Genomic DNA, 19336 nt, shown 5'->3' with positions numbered 1-19336 from the left:
TTTGTTATGTTTGCTCATACATTTAAATATGCAATAAACAACCATTAAATGTAAAACATAACAACATTATGACAAAAATAATCTGTTGCATTTATTGGAAAATAACCATTAGAGATTTACAGTATGCTTCACTTCCCCTTTTTTCTGGTGAAATTCCCCCTGCTCGAGGAATTCATTAAATCCTTCGACTCAGGAGTCGCCCCTTCGTAAAACAGAGAGTAGGTCTCTGCCTCTATCATTCGGTGATTCGGGCACGCATCCAACAACCCCTTGAATCTCGACCAATACTGACTCAAGGATTCGTCGTAATCCTGCTTACACTCTAAAATTTCTTTTTTCAGCGCATTCGTCTTGTTGGACGGGAAGAAATAATCTAAGAATTCCAACTTGAAATCCCTCCATGTGCGGATAGAATCCGGGGGCAATCTCAACAACCATGTGTTGGCCTCTCCCTTCAGAGTGAAAGGAATCGCGCGTAGGCGATAATCCTCCTCTGTTGCATCATTCGGCCTCTTCTGAATACCACACAACTTACTGAATTCATTTAAAAATTCGTACGGGCACTCACTTCTTCGCCCAGAAAATGTTGGCAAGATGCCGAGTACGTTTGTCTTGATCTCAATAGTCCTCTGGCGTGGATTCATCACTATAGCCTGAGCTGGTTCTCCATCTAAATGAGCGGTTAACGAACCGATCTCTGGATCTGGATCTACTACTTGCGCCATGACTACTTCCTCTATTTCCCTTGTTTCTGACTGTCTCTAACTCTGGTGGTGACTCCGGATCTTCACGTCCTGACGACGCCCAAGATTCGTCGCTAGTAAATCCACTCGGAAACGGCTCTCCCGTGGTGAAACCTGATCTGGTGGTTACTGTGGAGGCGGTTTCCTTGACCTGCCAAATGAATTGACCTTGCTCCCACCCAGACGAGTTACTCCAGTAGGTAGACCGTGAGCCTTTGCTCATAAACCGAAAATAAAAGAAAAATTAATCAAAACTTTGTACGCCAAAAACCTCTAAAAACAATCACAAAATACGCCATCCATCCCCGACAACGGCGCCATTTGAAGTGCGTGGTTTGCGTGTGTGGTGAAAATGCGATGTTCTAGGTTGAGATTCCAGGTCCTATGAATCCACTAGATCACTTGGTCTAGGAACTCAATAGAACATGGAATGCTCTGTCGTTGGCACACTAACTTCCCTTTAAAGATCCCTCAACCCGAATACTATGATTTAGTATAGAGAAGCAGGGGTCGATCCCACGAAGATGGACACGTAAGAAAGCATTTGGACACTCTTGACAAAAGCGGCTGCTGCCACACAAACAGGGTTGAGGTATTACTACTAATAGACCTAGGCAGGAAATGTAAACACTAGACCTAGAAAACTGTAAACATGCTGAGATCAAAAATCATCAAGACTTCGGTATATTAAATTCACTTACTAGACCGTGTAAACGACTACCTAATTTAGTTAGACATGAAACAACTAACAGTGGGGACCATGACCCAGAAATAGCAAGAACGGCAGAAAAGCTGAAAATAACTAACTGAGCATTTAACTAACACAGCATGCATTTCTTCAACGGGATTAAACACGAAAATGAAGGAAACAGAGCACATACCCAGATTCGAACAGAATGTAAAAGTTTGGTCATCGGAAACTTACGACTAACCAGAAATAACTCAGATCTACATATACTGGATGAAGCGAAATGAAAACACGATGACTAGGCATTAAAATAAACCAACTCTGCTCAGATCTCACGTCGAACGCTTAATCCACTCCGGATCCAAGCAATCCGAAACCAACAACAACTAGATTCCACTCCAGAACTTCCGATCTAACAGATCTACTCCGATCAACATCAAATTTAAACGTTTCCACAATCAAAACTACAAAACCAAATTCAGACCTCCGATTCATTCACCAACAAACTCCGATCACTCCGATTCAGCCATTACTCTGCACAGGTTCAATAAACAATTGCGAAACGCATCCAAAACAAGCAAGCTAGCTCAAAACTCTAGAAAATCACAAAAGCAAAATCAGACATCGACATAACAGAAAATTAAACTTGCATAAAATACAGAAATAGTCGATAAAACAGAATGCCGAGCTTCGAACAGCGAAGCTCGGTGGAAACCAAAAAATGCAAGAAAAGTAAACCCCAGTGCGGAACCCCTTGAATTTCCCTCTAAAAACCCAAGTGTATAGAAAAGTGAACTAGCTTCCGACTATTAGTGAGGTCTCCCCTGAGAAGATCCCTCCAGAATGCATGCAACCTTCCTTTTATAGACACGGACATAATCTTCTAGAACCTTCGTAGAAATCTCCATTCTACCCTTCAGTTCTGAGATTTACTCTGTCTTGCAATTTCTTTCACAATGTTCACTTATTCGCCAGTTTCCTCGGGCGTGTGATTGCCTCCTTCTTTTCCTGGACCTGGCGAATTTCTTCTATTCACCTGGCTTAAAACATGTGTTAGACCGAGCAAATTCACTAATTTATCCCCTAGACCTATGCATGAAATTAGCCTTATCACTTTCACATTTCGCGTCTACTTTAAAACAAACATTTTCTTCAAAACTCACCAGTCTTTACTTTCAAACTTTAAAAGGTTTTGACTCTAAACAAAGCATCTTCGTAAAACTCTCACTTATCTAAAAAAATTTGAACTATCTTTCTCACTTTACAACTCAAATACATAATTTCTCTTCAAAACTTACTCTTTTCTCAAACATCAAAAAATACTATTCTCAAATTTGAAACCAATGAAAGATTTTACTTCCTCGTTCTTATAAAAAATTTCTCTTCTTTCATTCTCAAAATTCTCTCATTTTCCTTTATCCAAAACTTTCTCATAAAAACATTCAAAAAAAAATGTTACCTTTTTCTCGGTTGAGTGTGACGAGTCGGGATGTTGAGCCTTCAATGCATAGTTATCATTATCCTTAGTATTATTATCATTATTATTTTAGTCTAGCGAAACAAGTCTAGACTAAGAGAGAAAAAGACTCTCGGGTCCAAAGCGGAAAGAAAAAATTGCTCTGATACCACTTTGTCACGCCCGCATTCTCTAAGGATAGAAAACACGGTTGATCGCGACTAGGGGAGGATTATAGAAGCGGGGAAGAAATGGGAAAACAACACAACTTGACCATAGCTCGAAACAAATGGGAATAACTCGAATAAAATCAGAGTATCTCATCAATCAATAACTCGAAAATGAATACTATCTCAACGATACAAGAACTCAAAAGAAGGACAACTACTTAGCGGAAGCATTTGAGAGAAGGAATATGCCACGTGTGAAGACATGACACATTTTAAACACTTAAATTTCTTCAACGGTGTTGCTCAACACCCACCGCGCCCGTCACGCTCAACCTGCACATTTTTAAAAAGAAATGCAGGGTTGAGTACTTGATGCACTCAGTGGACTCATGCCGAAAACATTTTATAAAATATTGTGTCAGCATTTAAAAGTGAACTCGGGGTTTTATAAAAGACCAAGTCACCCAAAATATTTTCACATAAAAAATATACTTAGGGCATTGCCCTTATTTAAAAAGAAAGCCCACCTCGTTCGTTTAATTTTCTAATTCATTACTTCGACTTCAAATTGATTTGCGGAGAATTTCCTTCCTTAAGTCCATGCTTCCCGTCTTTCAATTATTGCTGAGGCTGCCCAAGCTTGACCCAACAAAATGAATACTCCAACCCACTTAATTCATTAACAACTTGGCCCAAATGAAATATTTGGTACAATAGCCCAACTAAAAAAAATAAATCTTCCTATTCCAATTAATGAGGCCCAATCTTTTTAAAATAACCGTAGGCCCAAATCCTTTTTTTTTCTTCCCTCATTCTACACGCCTATCTTCTTCTCTCCCTATCTCTCTTTATTTCTCTCTCTCGTCTCCATCTATCTCTCGACACCACGTCTGGAATTTCTCCCAACCCATCGCTCCTCCAACTACGCCAGCCACCGCCGTCGATTCGTACTCGGTGTCCAGCCACCACCGCCATTGCGGTCTGCACAGGGTCGTCGTTCACCGTCTGCATAGAGCCGTCGGCTGCTGTTCGTCGCTGCTCGGTCTATCTGTCGTCGTCCAGCTGGCGGTCTTCCTCCGGCCGCCGCTGCCTCGCGCTCTGAATTGCAGCGTATTCTCGCTGCTGCTGACTTATCTCTCTTCGCCGGGGCACTGTCGCTCGCCTTTCCTCTTTTCTCTCTTGCATTGCAGCGGATTTTGCAGCGCCGCCTCCGCCGGCGGCAGCACTGTCGCTCATCTTCTCCCTCTTCCTCTCTTCTTTCTCTCTCTCTCTCTCACGTTTTGTTCTTTGGGGTTTGGAGAGAATGGTTTAAATTGTGGAATTGGTTGGATATATATAGGAAAAACTTATAGATATTGATGGATTTGGTGGTTGGAGAGATTTTAGGGAGTGGAGATATGGGAAAATCGTTTGGTGATGCGGTTTGGAGAAATATATTTGACCAAGTCAAGATTTAATTAGATTAATTTGATTTTTTTTCTCTCCTTTATTATTTTTTTTATGGGTGTTACAATCTACTCACCTTAACAAAAATTTCATCCCGAAATTTGCTTACGTCCTTCGAATATAGAATTTCTCCATCATCTTGTCTTCCAAGCAGCTTCCTCATGTCGTTTAATTAACATTGTTGTTGAAAGTCACATCGCTGCCACCTTTAATAAATTACGCGAGATTAGACTATATTAAATCGCATACTTCGCATCATCCCTTCTTGTCTTGCACGCTCTTTTGCATTTGAACTTTATTTCGTCTTTGCTATCTTCCACTTATTGAAATCTTCCTCGTATTCTTTTTATTCTTGTCGTTCAGGGAAAACGTAGGAAATAGTAAAATAGTTCACACATCAAGCTTGCTCCAACGTTTCACGTCATTCCAAGATAAAAGTTTTGTTGTCCACCGGCCTCCATTCACACTCTCGATCTCCTTGCCTCGTCGTGCCTTGACAAATTAGGGATTCACCCCAAACTTTCAGATTCTCGTTCGTTTTCGTCACTCGGGAAAATGATAGATTATCTCAACTTAAACTACGGTTCGCGCATATTCAATCTAGCCTACAACATAAGCACTCTATGTTCGCAACATACTTCATCATCACACATCTCAACTAGTATCACATTTAACGTCATTCATACTTCAAATAACAAATATAATACACAACATATCGCTTCCCACAAAAAAATTGCTTTCACATTTCACGTCTACTTTAAAACAAACATTTTCTTCAAAACTCACCAGTCTTTGCTTTCAAACTTTAAAAGGTTTTTACTCTAAACAAGCATCTTCGTAAAACTCTCACTTATCTAAAAAAATTTGAACTATCTTTCTCACTTTAGAACTCAAACTCGAAATCAAACTCATAATTTCTCTTCAAAACTTGCTCTTTTCTCAAACATCAGAAAATACTATTCTCAAATTTGAAACCAATCCTTCACGGAAAGATTTTACTTCCTCGTTCTTATACAAAATTTCTCTTCTTTCATTCTCAAAATTCTCTCATTTTCCTTTATCCAAAACTTTCTCATAAAAACATTCAAAAAAAAACATGTTACCTTTTTCTCGGTTGAGTGTGACGAGTCGGGATGTTGAGCCTTCAATGCATAGTTATCATTATCCTTAGTATTATTATCATTATTATTTTAGTCTAGCGAAACAAGTCTAGACTAAAACAGAAAAAGACTCTCGGGTCCAAAGCGGAAAGAAAAAATTACTCTGATACCACTTTGTCACGCTCGCATTCTCTAAGGATAGAAAACACCGTTGATCGCGACTATGGGAGGATTAAAGAAGCGGGGAAGAAAGGGGAAAACAACACAACTTGACCATAGCTCGAAACAAATGGGAATAACTCGAATAAAATCAGAGTATCTCATCGATCAATAACTCGAAAATGAATACTATCTCAACGATACAAGAACTCAAAAGAAGGACAACTACTTAGCGGAAGCATTTGAGAGAAGGAATATGCCACGTGTGAAGACATGACACATTTTAAACACTTAAATTTCTTCAACGGTGTTGCTCAATACCCACCGCGCCCGTCACGCTTAACCTGCACATTTTTAAAAAAGAAATGTAGGGCTGAGTACTTGATGCACTCAGTGGACTCATGCCGAAAACATTTTATAAAATATTGTGTCAACATTTAAAAGTGAACTCGGGGTTTTATAAAAGACCAAGTCACCCAAAATATTTTCTCGCTCAAAAGTATGGTTGCAACCTATTTTTCTCTCTCCTCGTACCCTATCTGAACCTCATATGTGAAATGAGAACGTGGCCACATTCTCGATCACCGGACCGGCCAACTCGAAAGCTAGCGCACGATCCCCTCTGTGTACACTAGCTTGAATAGGGACTCGCTCCCTAGACAAACCCGAATTCGATTAAACTCATAACTTCTAGTAGGGACTCGCTCCCCGCTAGGCGATCAGATAGGCACATCCTCAAAACAAAATACGACATGACACAATATATTTCACATAAAAAATATACTTAGGGCATTTCCCTTATTTAAAAAGAAAGCCCACCTCGTTCGTTTAATTTTCTGATTCATTACTTCGACGTCAAATTGATTCGCGGAGAATTCCCTTCCTTAAGTCCATGCTTCCCGTCTTTCAATTATTGGTGAGGCTACCTGAGCTTGACCCAACAAAATGAATACTCCAACCCACTTAATTCATTAACAACTTGGCCCAAATAAAATATTTGGTACAATAGCCCAACTAAAAAAAAAAATCTTCCTATTCCAATTAATGAGGACCAATCTTTTTAAAATAACCATAGGCCCAAATCCTTTTTTTTTCTTCGCTCATTCTACACGCCTATCTTCTTCTCTCCCTATCTCTCTTTATTTCTCTCTCTCGTCTCCATCTATCTCTCGACACCACGTCTGGAATTTCTCCCAACCCATCGCTCCTCCAACTATGCCATCCACCGTCGTCGATTCGTACTCGGCGTCCAGCCACCGCCGCCATTGCGGTCTGCACAGGGTCGTCGTTGCTGCTCGCCGCCATCACCGTCTGCACAGAGCCGTCGGCTGCTGTTCGTCGCTGCTCCGTCTATCTGTTGCTGTCCAGCTGGCGGTCTTCCTCCGGCCGCCGCTGCCTCGCGTTCTGAATTGCAGCGTATTCTCGCTGCTGCTGACTTATCTCTCTTCGCCGGGACACTGTCGCTCCCCTTTTCTCTTTTCTCTCTTGCATTGCAGCGGATTTTGCAGTGCCGCCTCCGTCGGCGGCAGCACTGTCACTCATCTTCTCCCTCTTCCTCTCTTTTTTCTCTCTCTCTCTCACGTTTTGGTCTTTGGAGTTTGGAGAGAATGCTTTAAATTGTAGAATTGGTTGGATATATATAGGCAAAACTGATAGATATTGATGGATTTGGTGGTTGGAGAGATTTTAGGGAGTGGAGATATGGGAAAATCGTTTGGTGATGCGGTTTGGAGAAATATATTTGACCAAGTCAAGATTTAATTAGATTAATTTGATTTTTTTTTTCTCCTTAATTATTTTTTTTTACGGGTGTTACAGTTTGTGAGAGTGTTTCGGATGAGAGAACCCTAGAGCAGACGGAGGGCGACGAAGCCCTAATTTCCGAGAAGGCTGTGGAGGGGGAAACCCTAGAAGTATTTAGGGGCAGTGAGGCCAATGTCTCTGAGAACGTAAGTGAGGGGAAGACCCCCGAAAGAGCTGTGGGTACTGAGACCCATGTTGAGGAAGGTTCAGTTGGGGTGGAAACCCCTAATTACATCACGGGGGCCACCCCTTTGTTGACTGAGGAGGGAGAAGCCCTCGACTCTGAAAATGTACAAGAACCTACCGACGACAGGGTAAATCTTACCATTGATCCGACAGATGACCCCGAGGGGGCTGATTCGCTGATTACTGCGAGGGAAGTAAGGAGGCAAGCTCGTCGGAGCTTGATTAATGAGATTGACGAATCCGTCCAGCAGATGGAGGAGGGAGCGCTGGGTCTAGCAACCGCAGCCCCTGAGCAGGCATACTCCCCCAAACCTAGCAGTGGGGAGAGCGAAGAGAAGGAAAGCCGCCACGCGACCGAGAGAAAGAGGAAGGGAAAACAGGTTATTCCTTCCTCGACCAAGAAAGCAAAAGGGAAGTCCGTTGAACCCTCTCTTCCTCCACCTGCTAAGGTACCATACGCTACTGGGTCCAGAGACTCCGAAGATGAACAAGAAGAGGAGCTCAATTTTGAGCCTACAGAAATCTGGATTACCAAGGAATTACTGGACGCGGTGAGAAAGTTCACTAACCCAAAACGTGCAGCGACGTACAAAGAGAAGAGTGCCGTGGGAAAGTATGCTAAGTCCGGGAAGATGTATGACCCAGAGGAGCTCAAGGAGATTGCGTCCAACGATGAATTTCGGGAATACATAGATGCAATCGGTTTTGACTGGCTGCTCAAGCACAGCACCTTTGAGGTTCCGATAGCTTTAGCACGGGAATTCTTTTCGACCTTCCGGTTTAAGTCCACCACTGACTTGGATGCTGACTCCATTAACTTCCGCCTCTTCAATGAAGAGCACGAGATGAGCATCAGAGAGTGGACTCTCCGGATGGGTTTGCTGACACGTACACAGGATGACGAAGGTTTGTGGAACGAGAGAATGGTAGGTCCACCTAAATTCACACCCGGTTTCAAGACGCAGAGTGCTTGGGAGTTTGTTACCCACCCAAGGGTAGGTTTGTTTAAGACCAGCTTTTCGAAAGCCCACCACATTGAGGACAGAATCCTGCGATTTGCCTAGACGTTCATTAGCTATAACCTGATGGGCACCGCCAACAACGCCTTGACAACCCCCGACCTTTATTTTACTTGGTGTATGGCCAAGGGGGTCCGTGTCCATCTAGGCTATTGGCTTGCCCAAGCTTGTCACCAAGTAACTGCCAACCCTTCCAGGCACCTATACACATGCCATCTCCTAGGTGCTTATCTGCAGCGCAACGTGATCATGAAGATCAACAAAGCTTGCCGAGATGTGGAAATGTGTCTAGCCCCGGAGGTTTTCAATATGGATTACTTCTTCAACAAGGGGTTGCTAATCACGCATGGAAAGGAGGTATGTTTTTACGATGTTGGCAAGTCAGAGGCGCAGGCGAAACAGGAGCCGGATGTGGTGGACTTAAAAGCAAGTATGGAGGCAGGAGCCCAGATTGAAGTGGAAGAAATGAGGAAGGAGGTAGGATGGATGAGGTCAGAAATTAAAATGGTTAGAGAGGAAATTCTGGCCCTACGGGGTAAAGGAAGGGACAACGTCGAGGTTGAGAGAGTACGGAAAGAGGTCGTAGGAGTGAGAACGGAGGTAGATGAGATGAGAATGGAAGTCGGGAAGGTCAGAGAGGAGGTCGTGGCCCTCAAGGGACGTCTCACCAACCTTGTGGCAACGTCGTCCCGGCACACTGATAGGATGGCAGAAGCCGTCTACTAATGATGATGATGACGAAGTAGTTTCGTGAGAGATTCCCTAACGCACCGAAGTCGCTTTCTGGACCTGGCAGCGTTTCCAAATCACCGGGTCCAGGACGTATATCTGTTCAGAAACCCCCTCAGGCGTCGAAGCCCTTGACTATCCCATCCTCTACTAGATCGATGATCGTGAAGAAGACAGTCCCCAGACCGAGTGAGACAGAGAAGGAGACGCCGGATTCGCCGGCAAAGAAGAAAGCTAAAGTGACCTAACCGTCAAACCCGTTTAAGGCTGGCTCCCGCGGGGGCCAGACCCCGAATTGATTCCCCCAAACCAAGTAACTTTTTCTTTGCCTTTTCTTTTCTTTTTTGTTTTTTTGTTCGTGTTTATGTGTGCCAGCATGCTTCGTTTTTGTTTATATGTGTTGTACCTTCCCACACTTAGCCCAATCTTTGATCTAAGTGTGAGAAGGGGTTGTTCTGTTTTTGCATGTCTTGGTTTTGTATGTTGCGCCTTCTCCCACTTAGCCCGATGTTCGGTCTAAGTGTGAGAAGTTTGTTTTGTCTGTGCGTTTTGTTTGTGTTTAATGTTTATGTCTGCTGTTCATACTTCCATTTTTCCCCCCTTCACAAGGATAGCTTGGGGACAAGCTTGAGTTAAGTGGGAGGGGGTGGGAGTAAGTACTGTGTCTGTTTTTGTGTCTCAGAGTCTTTAGGTATAGCTTAGGTGTAATGGTTGTTTTTGTGTTTGTATGTTGCATGAGCTAGTGGAGATAATAAGGCAAAATTCCCTTAGCTAGAGCGATTGAAGAAAGGATACACGTCAACTTTGATGCCTTTTTCCTTAATAAACTAAAAGCGGTCCGAATGAAGTAAGGACGATAGAAAATGCCTTAGATAACCTAGTTGTGCAGCCCTACTATAAGAGCGAGTTATAAGCCTAAACACTTTGAGCTAACATGTAAAAAATGGGCCGCCACTTGATGCTTAGGGAGTAGAGTATAAAGGAGAAAAATGGGTTATGGAGAAATAAGCTGGACGAAGTCCAGAAAAAGGAGGTATAAGTTGGACGAAGTCCAGGGGAGAAATAAACTAAAAATTCGGAGGTATAAGCTGAACGAAGTCCAGGGGGAAAATAGAAAAAAAAAAGGGAAAAAGAAGATTAATTACCTAAGGGCAGGAAGTAAAAATTACCTGACCCAGGAATGAAAAAAAGGGAGACGATAGAAAGGAGAAACTCTTATAACCCGACGCATCAGTGGTGTAACTTTAACTTTGGAGCGTTTTGATCCTAACATCCCTGGTGAGGAATGAGTGATCGAGCGAACCTAACCACTGGGAAATCAATAGGCTATCTTGACAAACTGACGGACCGTTTAGGTAGCAGAAGGAAGGGGGAGGATTTGAAGACTGTAAACGATCGGAGAGAACTTGAGCTTGTGGGGACAGTCGCCTAAAAGTTGAAACTAGTGCATGTTTATCTGTTGTGTTTTGTTTTTCTCTTTGTGTGATGTTTTCTTTTATGAGTCTGTAGTTGTCTAGGTCTAGGAGTCTGTTCTTTGTTAATGTCTTGTATGTAGAGTCGTACTTGGGAACCGTGCATTGAAATTCGCCTTATTCCTTTTTCTTGTCTTTCATGCTTGAGGACAAACATGGTTTAAGTGTGAGCAGTTTGATAAGGCTAATTTCATGCATAGGTCTAGGGGATAAATCCGTAAATTTGCTGGGTCTAACACATGTTTTAAGCCAGGTGTATAGAAGAAATTTGCCAGGTCCAGGAAAAGAAGGAGGCAATCACACGTCCGAGGAAACTGGCGAATAAGTGAACATTGTGAAAGAAATTGCAAGACGGAGTAAATCTCAGAACTGAAGGGTAGAATGGTGATTTCTACGAAGGTTCTAGAAGATTATGTCCGTGTCTATAAAATGAAGGATGCATGCATTCTGGAGGGACCTTCTCGGTGGAGGCCTCACTAACAGTCTGCAGCTAGTTCACTTTTCTATACACTTGGGTTCTAAGAGGGAAATTCAGGGGTTTCGCACTTGGGTTCACCTTTACATTTGTTGTTGGGTTGTAACACCGTCCTGTTGAGGGCGAAGAAACAAGCTCCACTCTACTGCTTTCGTAAATTTCATCGAGCTTCGCTGTTTGAAGCTCGGCCTTCCGATTTCGCCGAATATTTCTGTGTTTAATGCAAGTTTCATTTTCTATTATGACGTTGGTGTTGATTTCTGATTTGGTTGTCGAGATTTTCTGGAGTTTGCGTTAGTTTGCCTGTGTTGGATGCGTTTCGCAATTATTTTCTGAACTTATGCAGGTTAATGGTTGAGTCTGGGTGATCGGAGTTTGCTGGTGGTTGAATCGGAGATTTAAGTTTGGTGTTGTTGCTAAGTTGTGTGCGATTGCTGGAAATTGGAGTTGATCGGAGTAGATCTGTTAGATCGAAAGTTATGGAGTGGAATCTAGTTGTTGTTGGTTTCGGATTGCTTGGATCCGGAGTGGATTAAGCGTTCGACGTGAGATCTGAGCGGAGTTGGTTTATTTTGATGCCTAGTCTTCGTGTTTTCATTTCGCTTCGTCTAGTATATGTAGATCTGAGTTGTTTCCGATTTGTCGTAAGTTTCCGACGACCAAACTTTTACATTCTGTTCGAATCTGGGTATGTGCTCTGTTTACTTCATCTTCGTGTTTAAATCCGTTGAAGAAAAGCATGTCGTAGTTAGTTATTTTCTCAGTCAGTTATTTGCAGCTTTTCTGCCGTACTTGCTATTTCTGGGTCATGGTCCCCACTGTTAGTTGTTTCCTGTCTAGCTAAATTAGGTAGTCGTTTACACGGTCTAGGAAGTAAGCTTAATACACCGAAGTCTTAATGATGTTTGATCTCAGCATTTTTACAGCTTTCTATGTCTAGCGTTTATATTTCCTGCCTAGGTCTAGTAGTAGTTATACCTCAACCCTGTTTGCGTGGCAGCAGCCACCTTAGTCAAGAGTCTCTAAATGCTTTCTTACGTATCCATCTACGTGGGATCGACCCCTGCTTCTCTATATTAATCCATAGTATTCGGGTTGAGGGATCTTTGAAGGGGAGTTTGTATGTACAACGATAGAGTATTCCTTGTTGCATTGAGTTCCTAGACCAAGTGATCTAGTGGATTCATAGGACTTGGTGTCTCGACCTAGCATTGTATTTTCACAACAAACAAAAACACATAACAAACTCTGCGACACTTCAGAATTTCACAACCCAGATATGCCTACACTACCTATCGTGAAAGGTTGCAATGTCAGTCCGCATATTTCTAAGCCTTACTGAAATAAAATGACATTGGTGTGGTAGAGCACTGAATTGGATCTAACAGCGAGACAAGTCTTTATGCTATCTACTGAAAGACGAGATCTTGATAAATTATTTATTTCTTAATCAGTGTATGTTAGCATTGAACATACGGTATTGATTATGCACTACTTTGACTTACCAAATGGTGCGGGTTATTCGCAGCCCAATAATCCTGGTATATTGGGTAGTGGTGATTAATATCTAGCCTCGCTAGGATTGCTATTATATTGAATTGTGCGCGATGTGAGTCTCGTTTGATAACGTCCTCAAGGGGAGCTCGAAACAAGGCTTTATTATTCAGAACCTAGCTAGTTGAAGTCTGTTTACTGTATGAATAATAAATAAGCGTTTCTTGCTAAGTTCACTCTTTGAATTAATATGTTAATTAATTAAGTTCATAGCAGACACTAATTAATTAATGGGTGTTTCTATCTTAAGCGCGGGAAATGAACGACAAACAAATGGAAACCAGGATTACTTATAATTTCGGATTTGGATGGGCAGTGCAATATTACTTCTGTAGTGGCTGCTCGTAATATTCCAATACAAGCTTGTATTAAATTGTGGGTTCAATTTAATTAGTAAAAAGCTAATTGGGGAGGTCATATCCAAAACCTTTCATAGATCCCTGACTGGGCCCAATATGTGACTTAATATAAATAGGATAATAAAGGAGACAGAAATTACACTTAATTTTGTCTGAAGTTTTCGTCCCCCTCCTATTCTTCATATGGGACGATTTTTCTCATCTGCTCTCCTCCGTGAGCTAGAATTTGTGTCTTTTTTATTTAAGTCCTAGTATTCTTGTGAGATCATCCCACACTGATATCAGCATACAGTCCAAGAAGCAGTCAGAAGATCCGTGGTTTAGTACTCAAGATCTTCACGTGGAGAAGGCACTAGCTATCTTCGATTCTTTGGAGAATCCTCAAGGTACATTGGCTAATCCATAGAAAGCATGTTTTAGGTTTCAATTACGCTAAAGCATGATTTAATTCAAGTTATGAGCCTGATACATGAGATAATTGCGCGAATAGAATTTGGCTTAATAATCTGCTAAATAGATTAGAATTATTATTTGATCAATTTGATGCATGCTTCCGCTGCCAACCCCTTCACTGCCTTCATCCTTTTTCTGCTTCGCGACCCACTTCTTGTTTATGCCGGCCACTCGTGCTGCTGCCTTTGCCTTCGTCTTCCTCAATCTTTTGTTGGACGTGGTCCATTTGGGTCTTTATGTTCGAGATGGCGGTGGCAATTGTGTTGATTCCAGCCTCGAGGTTGTTCAACCTTGGTTCAACAACTCCTATCTTGGTGTCATTGGTCTTCTTATCTTGTACTAACACTTCCAAAATCTTCATGATCCATTGGTCGTACTTCTCCTCCTTCTTGATTGGTTCAACTATTCCACCTTTGCTTACATTAAATCCTGTGGGGTTGCAAAAAAATTATTGTTAAAATATGAAAGAATTGGATGAGGACGGTTCCCATTATAATTATTGAAATTATCACCCCCTGGTTAGAGCAATAATTGTTGTTGTATGGTCTATTGGGACCGCCTCCTTGTTGAACATAGTTGACGTCCTCAATAGGAGCGGGATGAGCGTCGGGTTTGGTGATCGCAATGATGGAGGTCGGTGGAGCCGGATCCTCTCTTCTCAATGTGTCCATTTGATCAACCCGAACTCTAAGCTCGGCCAATTCCTTTGCAAATGAGCTCTCTTATGCCTCTTCAATGGCTGCTACTGTCCTTGAGTTATGCCTTTCTTTTGACCACCCCCTGCTGTTGGTGGCGAATTCATCTATGACTGCCATGGCATCCGGTCTGCTCTTCTACAAAAATCCTCCATTGGCCCCTGAATCCAACATAGCACAAAGTTTTTCATTAAACCCATTATAGAGGATTCCTACCTGCTGGTCCACGGTGAAACCGTGGTTGGGGTACTTGCGGAGGAGGCCTTTGAAACGAGAGACCGCCTCGTAGAGGAGCTCGTCGTGGCCTTGCATGTACTGGAACATCTAGCTTTTGAGCTTTAAGATTGTGCCGCGGATAGTACTTGTCGAGGAAGGCAACCATTATATCCTTCCACGTGGAGACTTGCTCCGTGGGTAGACATTTAAACCACTCTTTAGCAGAATCAATCAATGAGCTCGCAATGATGTCACATTTGCCCCGAAGTCCGCAGATGATTTGGACGAGGGAGAGGATGAGTTAGAGATGGATGAATATCCGCATCTGGACGGGTCGGGTGGGATTTGATGCATGCATGACCGAAGGGGACGTGTATGTGCATGCATCCTATCCGTAGCTATGAACTAGCAGCCATGAAATAAAGGCGTGAGAATATCCGAGTCAGAATGTGAGAGAGTGTGGGGCGTGAGGGGGTGACGAACGTTAGGTCGTTATTAACAAACGAGAAGGGAGCTAATGGCAGATGATATTATAAAAGGAGGGGACAAACATTTGTTATTCGTTGATTGTGTGGTGTCCTGTAGCCTACGGGACTGATATTAGATATCGCATTTTATCATTTCAGCAATTCCTATTCCATTGTGGTTTTTCTCTAAGTTCCTTTTGGCAATACAACCAATTCCCCTATTTTCTCGTGTTCCTATTGTTGTGTTGTTGCTGGTGTTTTGAGTGTTGTTCCAGGTCACGATTGGCTTTACCCCTATTAGGCTTTGTGGGAAGTTTTTAGGAGATTGCCTCCTGTGGGGTTGCTGTCGGTGGCAATGGTGTGGAGGGGGACGACGAGGAAGCTTATGACGGGCGGCGGAGGAGCTCCGAGTTAGGGTTCAGGCGTAGGCGCAAACTGGATTTGTTGGATCTGTCTTGCAGAAAATGCCATGAGCTGTTGAAGAACTAGTTCATTTCTTGATTTTGATATCAATGAGGAACCTAATCCCCATGAAACAGAATTAAAAACATAATCAAACCAGCTCACAATTGTACGAATCAGATTTTGGTGGAGTTGTCGTTTACTTCTTCAGAGATTTTGGGCGAAGATTTTTCTTTGATAGTTTTCCAATTGGGGATCGGATACTCCCTCTGTCCGCCATTTGTAGTCCCATTTTGACTCGGCATGAGTTTTAAAAAATTGTTTTGTGAAGAAAAATGGAGAAATGAATTAGTGGAAATTAGATCCCACTTTTATATATTGGTTTACTATAGAATGTGTGTAAATGTAAAGCAAATGAGTTAGTTAGGTGAATGGTGGGTCCTTTTACCTAAATTAGATAAACAACAAATGAGACTTTAAATCACAGACATCTCAAAATCGCAAAAATTGGACATTATTTAGTGGACGGAGGGAGAATATTTTATTTTGTAAAAACATATTTTTAGCTTGTGTTTTGTGGAAAATATTTTGATGAATAGGATTAATAGAAATACTTAGGTGGAACATTGGTTGTCTTATGGAGTAATATTAAGGCAAAAATTAATACAATGGTGTTTGAGCACAAGAATATACTCCCTCCGTCCGCGAAATGAAGGAGTCCCGTTTTTTCATTTTTGTCCATCCACGAATAAGAGTCTCGATTCATAATTACCATAAATTGTAAAGAGGTCTCACATTCCACTAACTCATTCAACTCACACATCATTTTAAACTAATATATACAAGTGGGAACTCAATTCCATTAACTTTCTTCCATTCACTTTTCTTAATATTTCTTAAAACCCGTGACGGAATTAAATGAGACTCCTATTCGCTGACAGATGGAGTATCATTTTGTGTATCAATGAGAAAATTAAGAAAAATAAAATTCATGAATGAATATTTTTCAAAACATACAAAATAATTTGACCAAAGTTCGAATTAAATTAGTATATCTCTTAAAATTTTAAAACAATCTATTGCAGGTTCCCAGTCGTATTATATACTCCCTCCATCCGGTAATAGGAGTCTCATTCACAAGTGGCGCGGGTTTTAAGAAAGAGTTTGAGTGTGTAATAAATGTAGTGTGATATTGGAATTTGGGTCCCACTTAAAATGTTGGTTGAATATAAAAATAGATCTATATGACCAAATTTTAATAACTTGAGTGTGGAATAAAGATTTTTTGTGTTAATTTTAAATTTAATTGGATTTTAGTATTCCTAATTTAAATTTAAAAAAAACTGGAATATGTGTATATAAAATAGGCAATTTTCAACTGATCCACAAAACTGCCTTCCATACCTGAATTGACCGAAATATGTTCACATAGTACAAGAGGTGACCAAAAAAATTAAAGTTTCCCTCTTAAACATTTTAGAGGGAACTTTGAACACAAATTTGCACTTAAATTTCCCTCATAAAGTAGCCTCCTATAAATACATTAACAGGCTGCATTTACACCTCCACCAACCTCACAAAAAAACAAAAAAATCCAACAGAAAAAGTTCATCATTGGGATGGAGGAGGGGTCAAGAACAACACTGTTCTTAAGCAGCTGTAGGAAGAACTTGGTGGTGCAAATCCTACTGAAGCACAGCATCGATGGAGTGCTCACAAGAGGCGCAGTAATGGAGGCAGCAGAGGAGTACGGCATTAGTAGGAAGACAGTTTATAGGCTTTGGAACAAAGCAAAACAGCTGATGCAAAGGGGGGAACCTGCAATCATGGAAGGCAAGGTTAAAGGCTATCATCATTCTGATAAGTTAATTCTAGAGGAAGAAAAGGTAAGAACTTTATCCGCACTTGAAAGGTCTTCAATTAGAAAAATTGCCCACAAATTGTCTGTTAGCAAATGCACATTAGGTCAGTGGATTAAGGAGGCCAAATTAAGGCCACATACAAATGCTATCAAACCTGCCTTAACTGATGCAAATAAGTTAGCTAGGTTAAAGTGGTGCCTTAGTAAACTTCAACCAAATATAAATGCAGGTAGAGTGCAGTTTGAAAGCATGCACAATGTAGTGCATATTGATGAAAAATGGTTCTATATGACCAAGTCATCAGACATGTATTACCTCTTGCCTGATGAGGCTGAGCCATATAGGGCATGCAAGTCAAAGAGGTTCATCACCAAAGTGACGTTCATGTATGTTGTAAGTAGGCCTGTGTTTGGCTTGGATGGCCAAACCAAATTTGATGGAAAGTTGGGTATTTTCCCTTTTACTGAATTGGTTGCAGCACAAAGGAAATCCAAGAATAGGCCTAAAGGCACACTTGAGACTAAACCAATTCCTTCAGCCAACAAGAGTGTGATGAGGGACTGCATTATCAACAAGGTATGCTATTTTCCCAACCTATCAGATCATAATGTTTACAAACATCATCATTTAGGTTTTTTTGTGAACTTTACAGATTGTACCAGCAATTAAGGCCAAGTGGCATGAGTGGGCAAGCAAAGAGATCTATATCCAGCAAGACAATGCCACACCCCACATAAATGGTGTGGATGCTGAATTTGAGGTTGTTGCCAAATCAGATGGATTTAAAATCCATCTGATTTGTCAACCACCCAATTCACCTAACACCAATATTTTAGACCTAGGGTTTTTCAGGGCCATTCAGACACTGCGGCATGAGAAACCATGCAATAATGTTGACACATTGTTGGAGAATGTGTGTAGCTCTAATGCAGAGCTGTCACCACAAACCCTAAACAAAGTATTCCTCTCATTGCAAGCTTGCCTCACAGAGATCATGGTATTTAGGGGTGGGAACAATTACAAGGTCCCTCACATTAACAAGGACAGGTTGGAAAGAACTGTGGGACTGCCCAATGCACTGGATGTAGATGAGGATCTTGTGAGAGATGTGTTGGAGTACTTACAACAACCAGAGAACAATGTTGGTTGTGGATATGACATTAGGGCTTTGGCTACTGCTTTTGGCTTCTAGATAGATAGTAGAAGTGTTTTGGTAGTAAGACCTTCATGTTTTTGGTCAGTAAGGTCTGGTATTTTGTGTTTTGTATGTAGAACTAGTGCAAAGAACATGTACTAATACACATATGTAGTGAAGTCTATACTCAGCCTCCAAACCTCTAAAGGGGTGGCTGAACTCAAATTAACACAAGGCAGAGACAAACCAAGCACCACCTACACAATAGCAACATCATCAGAACCAATCAGAACATCTATCCCCAACATAGCAGAACCAATCAGAACATCAATCCCCAACATAGCAGAATAATTTAACCAATCAAGGAACCCCAATTACCCTCAGCAAAATATCATCATAGGGCAGTTTATAATCAGCCTCCAAACCTCTAAAGGGGTGGCTGAACTCAAATTAACACAAGGCAGAGACAAACCAAGCACCACCAACACAATAGCAACATCATCAGAACCAATCAAAACATCAATACAAAACATAGCAGAATGCAGTAACCAATCAAGGAACCCCAATTATCCTCAGCAAAATATCATCATAGGACATTTTATAATCAACCTCCAAACCCAACATTGGGGGTGGCTAAACTAACCAATACAGGGACAAAACCAACAACCAATACTCCTCACAAAGAATTAATCAGAGAGCAGCCTCCTAACCCAACATTGGGGGTGGCTATACCCTTCATCATAGAGC

At 41.6% G+C, this 19336-nt stretch overlaps 1 protein-coding gene across 1 annotated transcript; it reads left to right on the top strand.

Moving 5' to 3' along the window:
* Nucleotides 1-17211: 17211 nt before the first annotated feature.
* On the top strand, nucleotides 17212-18646 carry LOC121775457. Its single transcript, XM_042172540.1, has 2 exons — nucleotides 17212-18030; nucleotides 18107-18646. The coding sequence occupies exons 1-2, from the start codon at nucleotides 17212-17214 to the stop codon at nucleotides 18644-18646; spliced, it is 1359 nt and encodes a 452-aa protein (XP_042028474.1).
* The last annotated feature ends 690 nt before the right edge of the window (nucleotides 18647-19336 follow it).

The sequence above is a fragment of the Salvia splendens genome, chromosome 2 (genome assembly GCF_004379255.2).
Source record: "Salvia splendens isolate huo1 chromosome 2, SspV2, whole genome shotgun sequence".
NCBI lineage: Eukaryota > Viridiplantae > Streptophyta > Magnoliopsida > Lamiales > Lamiaceae > Salvia > Salvia splendens.
Note: the sequence above shows the minus strand (reverse complement) of the source record. Positions and strands in the feature narration are given on the sequence as shown.

Bases quoted from the DNA above. Each gene is read 5' to 3' on its own strand.
- LOC121775457 (XM_042172540.1), top strand. From the start codon at position 17,212: ATGGAGGAGGGGTCAAGAACAACACTGTTCTTAAGCAGCTGTAGGAAG. The intron at 18,031-18,106 runs GTATGCTATTTT...TGAACTTTACAG, and splicing joins GGGACTGCATTATCAACAAG to ATTGTACCAGCAATTAAGGC.